The 13,943-nt window shown below is 47.1% G+C and overlaps 1 protein-coding gene across 3 annotated transcripts in view; it reads right to left on the bottom strand.

Moving 5' to 3' along the window:
- VRK2 (VRK serine/threonine kinase 2) overlaps window positions 1-13,943 on the bottom strand; it is a 183,124-nt gene that overhangs the window by 137,077 nt on the left and 32,104 nt on the right. For all 3 annotated transcript variants that reach the window (XM_063918204.1, XM_063918203.1, XM_063918202.1), the window contains exon 5: window positions 13,290-13,377. In XM_063918204.1, coding sequence (XP_063774274.1) covers window positions 13,290-13,377 — 88 coding nt within the window. The remainder of the gene's footprint in view (window positions 1-13,289; window positions 13,378-13,943) is intronic.

Below are 13,943 nucleotides of genomic sequence, written 5' to 3'. Positions count from 1 at the left end.
GAAACGTTACCTCAGGTTTCTTTTCCTTAAACATGCAGACCCTCGTGTCAGGGACAGAGGGGTCCTCAGTGATATGCAAAACATCTTTTATCGCAATAATCATATAATGAATACTCTTGGCCAACCTTGGGTGTAACCGTGCATCATCATAGTCGACACTGGAGTCGGAATCCGTGTCTGTATCAGTGTCTGCTATCTGGGAAAGGGGACGTTTATGAGACCCCGAAGGGCCTTGTGACACAGTCAAAGCCATGGATTGACTCCCTGCTGTTTCCCTGGACTCTGCTTTGTACAATCTTTTATGTAATAAAGTCACATTTGCATTTAAAACATTCCACATATCCAACAAATCAGGTGTCGGCGGTGCCGACGCAGACACCACAATCATCTGCTCTGCCTCCTCCCTAGACGAGCCTTCCGCTTCAGACATGCCGACACACACGTACCGACACCCCCACACACACTGGGATATACAAATGTGGGGACAGCCCCCAAATGAGGCCCTTTGGAGAGACAGAGAGAGAGTATGCCAGCACACATCCAGCGCCACTGGACACTGGAACAAAGTCCCAGTCTGTACAGCGCTTTTTATAATATCTATCTATCATTATATATATATATATATATATATATATATATATATATATATATATATATATATAAGCAAACAACAAAAAAAACCTTCCTGCGCTAAAATTTAGCAGCACTACTGAAAGATCCCCTGTCGGTAGGATCTTGGAAATAGAAACAGACAACGGATACAGAGTGCGCTAATAGTATAACTGGTTAAAAATTGATTGATTCCAGATTCAAGGGCGGGACTTCTCTTGAAATCTTTTCCCCTTAAGGAAGTTCCTGATTGGGGCCTATGGAGAAACCCTCTCACCAAAGAAATCACCCGACAAAAAAAAGAAATTTAGTTACAGGAATTCTTAATATAAAATAATTTTTAATCCATAGTCATAAAATTGACATATTATAAAACATAAGATAACAATTATATGGACACACGCCGAATTGCTTAAGGTGTTACAGGATTATCCTCCTCACCTTAACGGTGTGAGCTCTCGGAGGAATAATCGAAGCAAAGGGATAGTGTACAATAATTGATAAACCCTACGCGTTTCGTCCACTCTGACTTCTTCAGGGGTAAAATATGTCTAGAATTATAATGTAATAAACTCCACAAAGAATACTTTAAAGTGCAGAGTTGATCTACTGGAATTCAGTGTATCACATATGGAGTTGGATCCAAAAGTATAGGATGTAAATAAATTCCGCTGGGAGTATCTGTGATATAAACACAATCTGCTGGAGTTCACAGAAATATTTGAATCCGAACAATGGACGTAATTCGTGTTTAGGACAATAAGGATATTGGCTAACTAAAGCCCTGGGAAATAAAACGGACAATGCGCCACCCTTCCTGGATACTGCAAACACATACCCAATTGGTGTGCTGAATTATATTCAAGTGCTAAACACTGGACTGTTATTACATACCACTGGTCCTGTATTCAGTTTATCAAGCCGTGTCAGGAAGAGATTTTTGGACTCTATTTTTTAATCTTCTGATCCTGGTCGCTGCCAGCCACTATGGATCTCCTAATCCTTTAAAAGGGTGGCGCATTGTCCGTTTTATTTCCCAGGGCTTTAGTTAGCCAATATCCTTATTGTCCTAAACACGAATTACGTCCATTGTTCGGATTCAAATATTTCTGTGAACTCCAGCAGATTGTGTTTATATCACAGATACTCCCAGCGGAATTTATTTACATCCTATACCTCTGGGTCCAACTCCATATGTGATACACTGAATTCCAGTAGATCAACTCTGCACTTTAAAGTATTCTTTGTGGAGTTTATTACATTATAATTCTAGACATATTTTACCCCTGGAGAAGTCCGAGTGGACGAAACGCGTAGGGTTTATCAATTATTGTACACTATCCCTTTGCTTCGATTATTCCTCCAAGAGCTCACATCGTTAAGGTGAGGAGGATTATCCTGTAACACCTTAAGCAATTCGGCGTGTGTCCATATAATTGTTATCTTATGTTTTATAATATGTCAATTTTATGACTATGTATAATATAAATACACTTTTTTGTGCTAAATAAATGTGCCCCCCCCTCGTTTTTGCCCTCTGTTACTTGGTTCAGCAGGGGAGAGTCCGGGAGCAGCTTCTCTGCAGCTTGCTGTGGAGAAAATGGCGCTGGTTAGTGCTGGAGGATCAAGCCCCGCCCCCTCGATGGCGGGCTTCGGTCCCGCTCAAATTTTTATACTGACGAGGGTTTTATAATATACTGCCTCTGCAGTATCTGATACCTGTGCCAGTGTTAGTGAGGTAATTATTGCTGCCCAGGGCGCCCCCCCTGCGCCCATGCTGTGTGTGTGTGTGTGTGTGTGTGTGTGAGTGAGTGAGTGAGAGCAATGGCGCGGTACCTCAATGAAGATCAGAAGTCTTCTGCCGCCTGTGAAGTCTTCTTTCTTCTTATACTCACCCGGCTTCTATTTTCCGGCTCTGTGAGGAGGACGGCGGCGCGGCTCCGGGACGAACAGCAAGGACGACACCTGTGTTCCGACCCTCTGGAGCTAATGGTGTCCAGTAGCCTAAGAAGCAGAGCCTATCAGTTAAGTAGGTCTGCTTCTCTCCCCTCAGACCCACGATGCAGGGAGCCTGTTGCCAGCAGTGCTCCCTGAAAATAAAAAACCTAACAAAAGTCTTTTCAGAGAAACTCAGTAGAGCTCCCCTGCAGTGCATCCAGTCTCCTCTGGGCACAGGATCTAACTGAGATCTGGAGGAGGGGCATAGAGGGAGGAGCCAGTTCACACCCATCTAAAGTTTTAAAGTGCCCATGTCTCCTGTGGAGCCCGTCTATACCCATGGTCCTTACGGAGTCCCCAGCATCCTCTAGGACGTAAGAGAAAAGGGATATTGGGGGAATCTAGTATGATGGGGACGTAACAAAGCTTCCAGATCGGGTGGGAACATAAGGAGACTGCTGCAGCACCGCCTGCCCAAACTGGGTAGCCTCTTTAGCCAAGGTATCAAATTTGTAGAACTTCACAAAGGTGTTCTCCCCCGACCAGGTAGCCGCTCGGCATAGTTGCAAGGCCGAGACTCCACAGGCAGCCGCCCAGGAAGAGACTACTAATCTTGTAGAGTGGGCCTTCAGAGACTTAGGAACAGGTAAGGCTGCTGACACATAGGGCTGTTGGATAGTAAGCCTAATCCAACAAGCAATGGACTGCTTCGAAGCAGGACAACCTTTTTTTCTGCACATCATAGAGCACGAACAAGGAATCCATCTTTCTGATCCGAGCTGTGCGCTTGACATAGATTTTCATGGCACGCACAGCATCCAATGCCTCCGGAGGAGCAAAAGTGTCAGAACTGGACGAAACCACAATAGGTTGATTCAGGTGAAACGCGGAGACAACCTTCGGCAGGAACTGCAGTCTAGTCCTCGTAAAGACCGAGTATGGACTTTTACACAATAGGGCCCCCAATTCTGAGACACGTAGAGCAGAAGCAAGGGGCAGTAACATCACAGTCTTCCACGTCTACCATCATCAGAGGTTCAAACCAGGAGGACTGTAGAAATTCCAAACACTACATCCAAATCCCTGGGTGCCGTAGGTGACACAAAAGGTGGTCGTATATGGAGTACACCTTGCAAGAAGGTCTGAACTTCTGACAACACTGCCAATTTCTTCTGGAAGAAAATGGAGAGGGCTGAAATCTGGACCTTTAAAGGAACCCAGAGGTAAGCCCTTATCCCCACAGCCCGCAGGAAATGTAAGAAACGTCCCAAGTGAAACTCAGCAGGTGGATATGTGTACTCCTCGCACCAAGAGACATATCTCCTCCAGATATGATAATAGTGTTTTGACATCACAGGTTTTCTTGCCTGAACCATGGTAGCAATAACCTTTTTGGAAATGCCCTTGTGAGCTAGGATGTTCCGCTCAACCTCCATGCTGTCAAACGAAGTCGCCGTAAGTCCGGGTAGACGAACTGTCCTTGTTGAAGAAGATTGCTTCTTAATGGCAGAGGCCAAGCGTCTTCGAAGGACATGTCCAGAAGATCCGCATACCACGCCCTTCGAGGCCAATCCGGGGCAATCAGAATTGCCTGGACTCGTTGATTCCTGATTCGCTTTAGCACCCTTGGGAGCAATGAAATTGGAGGAAACCGGTAGACCAGCCGGTAAAGCCAAGGCGACGCCAGTGCCTCCACTGCCCTTGCCCGAGGGTCCCTGGTTCGCGAGCAATGCCAGGGAAGTTCCTTGTTGAGATGGGAAGCCATCATGTCTATCTGCGGGCAGCCCCACCAGTTGATTATCTGCTGGAACACCTGCTGGTGGAGACCCCACTCCCCCAGGTGGAGATCGTGACGACTCAGGAAGTCCACTTCCCAGTTGTCCACACCCGGAATGAAGATTGCTGACATGGCTCTTGCATTTCTTTCCGCCCAGAGGAGTATCTTTGACACCTCTCGCAAGCAGGCTCTGCTTTTTGTCCCTCCTTGTCGATTGATGTACGTCACCGCCGTGGCGTTGTCAGACTGTACCTGGATCACGTGATCCCTGAGCAGAGGAGAGGCCTGTAGCAGAGCATTGTAGATAGACCGAAGTTTCAGAATGTTGATCGGAAGGAGGCCTTTGTGGGTTGAGCACTTGCCCTGGAACTGCACCCCCTAGGTGACCGCTCCCCATTCCCTTAGGACATGCATTCGTCGTGAGAAGGGTCCAAACCTGAATCCTGAAACTCCGGCCTTCCAGAAGATTGGAGGACTGTAGCCACCACAGGAGGGAAATACAGGCCTGATGTGACAGCCGATCATCCGGTGCATCAGTAGATGTGATCCGGACCATTTGCTCAGGAGATCCAACTGAAAAGTTCTGGTATGGAACCTCCCATACTGGATCGCCTCGTATGAGGGGACCATCTTTCCCAACAATCTTATGCAAAGATGGATGGACAATTGAGTAGGTCAGAGCACCATGTGGACAATCTCCTGAAGTGTTCTCGCGTCCTCTGGTAGGAACACCTTCTGGGCCACAGTATCTAGCAAAATTCCCAGGAAAAGGAGCCTCTACGTTGGCTCCAGGTGGGACTTCTGTAAGTTGAGAATCCACCCATGGTGTGACAGAAGTTGGATAGTGTGGTGGATATGGAGCAATAAAAGCTCCCTGGATCTTGCTTTTATCAGAAGATAGTCTAGGTAAGGGATAACATTAACCTCCTGGACCCGGAGTTGGAACATCATCTCCACCATCACCTTCATGAATACCCTCGGGGCTGTAGACAGGCCGAAGGGCAGTGCCTGGAATCGGAAGTGATTGTCCAGCAGGGCAAACAGCAGGTACGCCTGATGAGGCGGCCAAATCAGAATATGGAGGTAGGCATCCTTGATTTCCAAGGAGACCATGAATTCCTGTTCTTCCAGGCCAGCAATCACTGCTCGTAGGGATTCCATTTTGAACTTCAACACCTTCAGATAAGGATTCAAGGATTTTAGATTCAAAATGGGTCTGACCGAACCATCCGGTTTCGGCACCACAAACAGATTGGAGTAAAACCCCATGCCACGTTGCAGTATTGGTACTGGAACAATGACTTGGGACTGGACCAACTTTAGGATGCCATGTTGCAACGTAACTTGCATATCCTCCAAAGCTGGTAAGCTTGATTTGAAAAATCGTTGGGGAGGAGTACTGTCGAACTCCAGCTTGTATCCTTGAGAAACAAGATTTCTGACCAAGGTATCCTGGCAGGAAATCTCCCAGACGCGGCTGAAGTGACGCAGTCGAGCTCCCACCTCGAGATCCCCTCGGGGTGGATGGGCACCGTCATGCTGAGGCCTTAGAAGTAGAAGCAGTGGACTAGTCCCGAGAGCTGGTGCTTGCAGGCTTTCTGGACTTACCTCTGGTGCCTCTAGTCGCACTGGAGGCACCTCTGGCCTTAGAACAAAATCTGTGAGACCGAAAAGGACTAAACAGACGGCCCCGGGTAGGAGCGTCTCGCCGGTGGGGCCCCAGAGGGGAGAAACGTGGATTTCCCAGCCATAACTTTGGAAATCCAGGTATCCAATTCCACTCCAAAGAGCCATTCCCCAGAGAAGGGGAGGGATTCCACACTACATTTGGATTCTGCGTCCGCAATCCACCGACACAACCACAATGCCCTGCGCACCGACACTGTCATGGCAGAAGTACTAGTATTAATGTTCCCCATCTCCTTGAGCGAATCACAGAGGACACGTGTAGTGTCCTGAATGTATTTTAGGAGGGTCAGCATAGTGACCATGGGCATATCCCCCGAGAGGGCCCCCACAACCTCGAATTTGAGTGGCCCACGAATGAATGGCATGAGACACCTGCTGCTGTGTAAATAGATTTGAGTGTAGTCTCCATCTTCCTATCCCCAGGATCCTTCATGGTAAAGGAGCCCGGAGCAGGCAGCACCGCCTTTTTGGACAGGAGGTGCTGAACCCCAGGGGGTTCCTCCCAAAATCTCCTACCTTCCGGAGGAAATAGCAAAGTGCGCAAAAAATTTTTGGACTCTTGGAATTTTTTTGTATGGATTTTTCCAGGCCAGCTTGAATAGGTCATCTAACTCTGTAGAGTCAGGGAAAGTGACATTAGGCTTGTTTTGAATAAAAAAATATGACTGCTGTGACACAGCGTCCTCTAGAGGGAGCTTTAACACATCCCGTATAGACAGAATCAGGGGTTCAATACTCTGAGCAGATCCCGCTAACGGGATCCAAGTCATCTCCATCCTCCTGTACATCATCATCATCATCTGTATTAGTGAGAAGAGCAGGTAACCCACGCTTCTGTGGACCTGCATGAGGGAGGGGGGGCTGTGCTGCATCTGCCCTAGCAGCTAAATCTGCAACAGCTTGCTGTAGTAGCTGAGTCTTCTGCACATAAGCAGTGAGCTGGGATGACATATCGGACACCATAGTTTTAAGAGAACCTAACCAGTGGGGAACTGGACCCTGTCCCCCAGCCCCTTCACTGATTTGTGAAGATTGGCTGCATTGTTCACAGGAAACAGAATCAGTAGATAACAGAATCAATCTGGTGTGGCATACACTGCACAGCTTGTGTTTACCCATGTTTCACATAGTGATGAGCGGGTTCGGTTCCTCGGAATCCGAACCCCCCCGAACTTCACCCATTTTACACGGTTCCGAGGCGGACTCAAATCTTCCCGCCTTGCTCGGTTAACCCGAGCGCGCCCGAACGTCATCATCCCGCTGTCGGAATCTCGCGAGATTCTTATTCTATATAAGGAGACGCGCGTCACCGCCATTTTCACTCGTGCATTGGAGATAATAGGGAGAGGACGTGTGCAGCGTTCTCTCAGTTGTGTTCATTGTGCTGCAAATATCTGTGCTCAGTGTGCTGAAAATATCTACGTTATCTGCCTGAAAAACGCTCCATATCTGAGCTGCATTGTAGTATATAGTAGGAGGACAGTGCAGATTTTGCTGACCAGTGACCACCAGTATTATATCAGTACGGTACAGTAGTCCACTGCTCTACCTACCTCTGTGTCGTCAAGTATACTATCCATTCACACTTGTGGTGCATTTAAGTTGTGCGCAGTATATATAGTAGGACAGTGCAGAATTTTGCTGACCACCAGTATATAACATATAGCAGTACGGTACAGTAGTCCACTGCTCTACCTACCTCTGTGTCGTCAAGTAAACTATCCATCCATACCTGTGGTGCATTTTAGTTGTTGTGCGCAGTATATATATAATAGGAGGACAGTGCATAATTTTGCTGACCACCAGTATATAATATATAGCAGTACGGTACAGTAGTCCACTGCTCTACCTACCTCTGTGTCGTCAAGTAAACTATCCATCCATACCTGTGGTGCATTTTAGTTGTTGTGCGCAGTATATATAGTAGGAGGACAGTGCAGAATTTTGCTGACCACCAGTATATAATATATAGCAGTACGGTACAGTAGTCCACTGCTCTACCTACCTCTGTGTCGTCAAATATACTATCCATCCATACCTGTGGTGCATTTTAGTTGTTTTGCGCAGTATATATAGTAGGAGGACAGTGCAGAATTTTGCGGACCACCAGTATATAATATATAGCAGTACGGTACAGTAGGCCATTGCTATTTATATATTACTGGCATATAATTCCACACATTAAAAAATGGAGAACAAAAATGTGAAGGTTAAAATAGGGAAAGATCAAGATCCACTTCCACCTCGTGCTGAAGCTGCTACCACTAGTCATGGCCGAGACGATGAAATGCCATCAAGTGTCGTCTGCCAAGGCCGATGCCCAATGTCATAGTAGAGAGCATGTAAAATCCAAAAAACAAAAGTTCAGTAAAATGACCCAAAAATCTAAATTAAAAGCGTCTGAGGAAAAGCGTAAACTTGCCAATATGCCATTTACGACACGGAGTGGCAAGGAACGGCTGAGACCCTGGCCTATGTTCATGGCTAGTGGTTCAGATTCACATGAGGATGGAAGCACTCATCCTCTCGCTAGAAAAATGAAGAGACTTAAGCTGCCAAAAGCACAGCAAAGAACTGTGCGTTCTTCTAAATCACAAATCCCCAAGGAGAGTCCAATTGTGTCAGTTGCGATGCCTGACCTTCCCAACACTGGACGGGAAGAGGTGGCGCCTTCCACCATTTGCACGCCCCCTGCAAGTGCTGGAAGGAGCACCTGCAGTCCAGTTCCTGATAGTCAAATTGAAGATGTCACTGTTGAAGTACACCAGGATGAGGATATGGGTGTTGCTGGCGCTGAGGAGGAAATTGACAAGGAGGATTCTGATGGTGAGGTGGTTTGTTTAAGTCAGGCACCCGGGGAGACACCTGTTGTCCATGGGATGAATATGGCCATTGACATGCCTGGTCAAATTACAAAAAAAAAAAATCACATCTTCGGTGTGGAATTATTTCAACAGAAATGCAGACAACTGGTGTCAAGCCGTGTGTTGCCTTTGTCAAGCTGTAATAAGTAATGGTAAGGACGTTAACCACCTTATTTGTCACCTGGAGCGCATTCATCAGAAGTCATTGACAAGTTCAAAAACTTTGGGTGACAGCGGAAGCAGTCCACTGCCAACTAAATCCCTTCCTCTTGTAACCAAGCTCCTGCAAACCACACCACCAACTCCCTCAGTGTCAATTTCCTCCTTAGACAGGAAAGCCAATAGTCCTGCAGGCCATGTCACTGTCATGTCTGACGAATCCTCTCCTGCCTGCCTGGGATTCCTCCGATGCATCCTTGAGTGTAACACCTACTGCTGCTGGCGCTGCTGTTGTTGCTGCTGGGAGTCGATCGTCATCCCAGAGGGGAAGTCGGAAGACCACTTGTACTACTTCCAGTAAGCAATTGACTGTCCAACAGTCCTTTGCGAGGAAGATTAAATATCACAGCAGTCATCCTGCTGCAAAGCAAATAACTCAAGCCTTGGCAGCCTGGGCGGTGAGAAACGTGGTTCCGGTATCCACCGTTAATTCAGAGCCAACTAGAGACTTGATTGAGGTAGTGTGTCCCCGGTACCAAATACCATCTAGGTTCCATTTCTCTAGGCAGGCGATACAGAGAATGTACACAGACCTCAGAAAGAGTCACCAGTGTCCTAAAAAATGCAGTTGTACCCAATGTCCACTTAACCACGGACATGTGGACAAGTGGAGCAGGGCAGACTAAGGACTATATGACTGTGACAGCCCACTGGGTAGATGTATTGCCTCCCGCAGCAAGAACAGCAGCGGCGGCACCAGTAGCAGCATCTCACAAACGCCAACTCGTTTCTAGGCAGGCTACGCTTTGTATCACCGCTTTCCATAAGAGGCACACAGCTGAAAACCTCTTACGGAAACTGAGGAACATCATCGCAGAATGGCTTACCCCAATTGGACTCTCCTGGGGATTTGTGACATCGGACAACGCCACCAATATTGTGCGTGCATTACATCTGGGCAAATTCCAGCACGTCCCATGTTTTGCACATACATTGAATTTGGTGGTGCAGAATTATTTAAAAAACGACAGGGGCGTGCAAGAGATGCTGTCGGTGGCCCGAAGAATTGTGGGCCACTTTCGGCATTCAGCCACCGCGTGCCGAAGACTGGAGCACCAGCAAACACTCCTGAACCTGCCCCGCCATCATCTGAAGCAAGAGGTGGTAACGAGGTGGAATTCAACCCTCTATATGCTTCAGAGGATGGAGGAACAGCAAAAGGCCATTCAAGCCTATACAGCTACCTACGATATAGGCAAAGGAGGGGGAATGCACCTGACTCAAGCGCAGTGGAGAATGATTTCAACGTTGTGCAAGTTTCTGCAACCCTTTGAACTTGCCACACGTTAAGTCAGTTCAGACACTGCCAGCCTGAGTCAGGTCATTCCCCTCATCAGGCTTTTGCAGAAGAAGCTGGAGAGATTGAAGGAGGAGCTAAAACAGAGCGATTCCGCTAGGCATGTGGGACTTGTGGATGGAGCCCTTAATTCGCTTAACCAGGATTCACGGGTGGTCAATCTGTTGAAATCAGAGCACTATATTTTGGCCACCGTGCTCGATCCTAGATTTAAAACCTACGTTGGATCTCTCTTTCCGGCAGACACAAGTCTGCAGAGGTTCAAAGACCTGCTGTTGAGAAAATTATCAAGTCAAGCGGAACGTGACCCGTCAACAGCTCCTCCTTCACATTCTCCCGCAACTGGGGCTGCGAGGAAAAGGCTAAGAATTGCGAGCCCACCCGCTGGCGGTGATGCAGGGCAGTCTGGAGCGAGTGCTGACATCTGGTCCGGACTGAAGGACCTGCCAACGATTACTGACATGTCGTCTACTGTCACTGCATATGATTCTGTCACCATTGAAAGAATGGTGGAGGATTATATGAGTGACCGCATCCAAGTAGGCACGTCAGACAGACGTACATGTACTGGCAGGAAAAAGAGGCAATTTGGAGGCCCTTGCACAAACTGGCTTTATTTTACCTAAGTTGTCCCCCCTCCAGTGTGTACTCCGAAAGAGTGTTTAGTGCAGCCACTCACCTTGTCAGCAATCGGTGTACGAGGTTACTTCCAGAAAATGTGGAGAAGATGATGTTCATCAAAATGAATTATAATCAATTCCTCCGTGGAGACATTCATCAGCAATTGCTTCCAGAAAGTACACAGGGACCTGAGATGGTGAATTCCAGTGGGGACGAATTAATAATCTGTGAGGAGGGGGATATACACAGTGAAAGGGGTGAGGAATCGGACGATGAGGAGGAGGTGGACATCTTGCCTCTGTACAGCCAGTTTGTGCAAGGAGAGATTGATTGCTTCTTTTTTGGTGGGGGCCCAAACCAACCAGTCATTTCAGTCACAGTCGTGTGGCAGACCCTGTCGCTGAAATGATGGGTTTGTTAAAGTGTGCATGTCCTGTTTATACAACATAAGGGTGGGTGGGAGGGCCCAAGGACAATTCCATCTTGCACCTCTTTTTTCTTTCATTTATCTTTGCATCATGTGCTGTTTGGGGACTAGTTTTGGAAGTGCCATCCTGTCCGACACTGCAGTGCCACTCCTAGATGGGCCAGGTGTTTGTGTCGGCCACTTGGGTCGCTTAGCTTAGCCATCCAGCGACCTTGGTGAACCTCTTTTTTTCTTTGCATCATGTGCTGTTTGGGGACTATTTTTTGAAGTGCCATCCTGTCCGACACTGCAGTGCCACTCCTAGATGGGCCAGGTGTTTGTGTCGGCCACTTGGGTCGCTTAGCTTAGTCATCCAGCGACCTCGGTGCAAATTTTAGGACTAAAAATAATATTGTGAGGTGTTCAGAATAGACTGGAAATTAGTGGAAATTATGGTTATTGAGGTTAATAATACTATGGGATCAAAATGACCCCCAAATTCTATGATTTAAGCTGTTTTTGAGGGTTTTTTGTAAAAAAACACCCCGAATCCAAAACACACCCGAATCCGACAAAAAATTTTCAGGGAGGTTTTGCCAAAACGCGTCCGAATCCAAAACACGGCCGCGGAACCGAATCCAAAACACAAAACCCGAAAAATGTCCGGTGCACATCTCTAGTTTCACAGTAAGCACAATAACCGTTCTACTGCAAGCCTGCCGTACTGTATGTGAGAGGAGACACAGAGAGAGAACACCAGCACACCCTTAGCTGTACAGCCCCAGTGAGGTTGTCATCTCACTATATTACAGTAAACACTAACAATTCCTGTCCTAAAGAGGACCCATATAGTGTACACAAGCGGCTCTCCCCCTTTGCTACACCCTGTACCAGATATCCAGCGTGGCTGAGGAATCAGGAAGCGCTGTGTGTGCGGAGAATGGCTGCAGTAAGCAGAGGAAGGCGCCAAAATACCTCAGGTCCCGCTCTGATGTAGCTTCGCCCCCTCCAATGGCGCCAGAGTTACACTGATATATTATACTGGCAAAGTCTCCATAGAGCTTAAAAACATCACAACAAGTGCTGAGCAAGGCATTTTTGTGCCAGTTTACACGGGGATCTCAGCGGCACCCCCCCCCCCCCCCCACCGGGAGGGTCCCGTATGCCGTGCTCGTGGTCAGCCGCACTTTGAACCGGGGGACCCCCCTAGCTGGGCCCCCGGTGTGTCCTCACCACCGATGTCACCTTCAGGCAGTGTTAGGGATGTGCTGCGTGCTGCGGCTGTGACAGGCAAGGCACAGTGCTCTGCTGAACAACAACCCGGCCTTACGAGGTGCAGAGCCGTTTCCCCGCTGCAGGACCACCGTCCTGCAGCGGGGAAACGGCTCTGCACCTCGTAAGGCCGGTGACTGTCACACCCCCCCCCCCCCCCCCCCAACTGTGCAGGTATGCTGTTGCCCAAACAGCATACCAAAAATAACAAACAGAAAAAAAGAAACTGAAGAAAACTCTCTGGAGCTTAGAGATGCGCATCCTCTCCTGAGGGCACTTTTTTCTAAACTGCCTGTGGGAGGGGGCATAGAGGGGAGGAGCCAGCACACCTAGTTGAATAAAGTTAAAGTGCAATGGCTCCATTGGACCCCGTCTATACCCCATTGTACTAGATTCCCCTAATATTCCTTATGGATGCTAGAGAAATATTGTCTCTTTATTTTGGTTACCCTTAAATATCTTCACAAATGAAGACACCAGTGTACTAGTGTGAACATTTAAATAACTGGTCTTCTAAATGTTACAGAATCACTTTAAACTGTATTGCTCCAACAGTTAAGCCATACACTACTGTACATCAAATCTCTTCAATCATACCTTACTGAATTGAAGGTAGTTTCTCCTGATCCCCAGTACCTAGGAATTCCTAAAAAATCTAGTTTGCGTTTATTCATCCACTTCATAACTGTGAAATTAAACAGATCATAAAAATAATTACTAAAACAAGCTAGACATTTTCTAAAGGATATTCCTCAGTATATCACAAAAATAAAAAATAAAAACACAAGGATGACAGAAAAAAAGGCTACTAAAAGAAGATGGAAACACAATAATATTTTTAGATGAAAATCATTTCCCTACTATATTTTTCTTCTGCATAGGACTAGTAAATCTGACACAGGCAAGTTTATATGATATATATTTTGTATATCAAATAGACATTGATGAGGTACTGCCAGTTTAATATTCATGAGACTGGTCGATCTGACTTATTTTCATAAGGAACTGGTTCCTTGTGAATCAATTGGCGCTACGGCCTAGGGAAAATTGCATCATCACGAAAAACCATATATAGCCCTGCGGGAGCACCTTAGGTTTTGAAAGAAAGTTGGACATAAAGGAAGGACTAAAAGTTTTTTGGGATCTTACTAAAGTTTCTTTCTGCAACTTTTACTGGAACATTGGGCGTCCTCCTGTCATGCGCCTCTGTCTGTTCTCCAGCCTCCGCTGACAGGCAATGTCAGTATACCA

This window comes from Pseudophryne corroboree, chromosome 4, assembly GCF_028390025.1.
Source record: "Pseudophryne corroboree isolate aPseCor3 chromosome 4, aPseCor3.hap2, whole genome shotgun sequence".
Classification (NCBI taxonomy): domain Eukaryota; kingdom Metazoa; phylum Chordata; class Amphibia; order Anura; family Myobatrachidae; genus Pseudophryne; species Pseudophryne corroboree.
The sequence above is the reverse complement of the archived record's forward strand: the minus strand, read 5'-3'. Positions and strand labels throughout refer to the sequence as shown.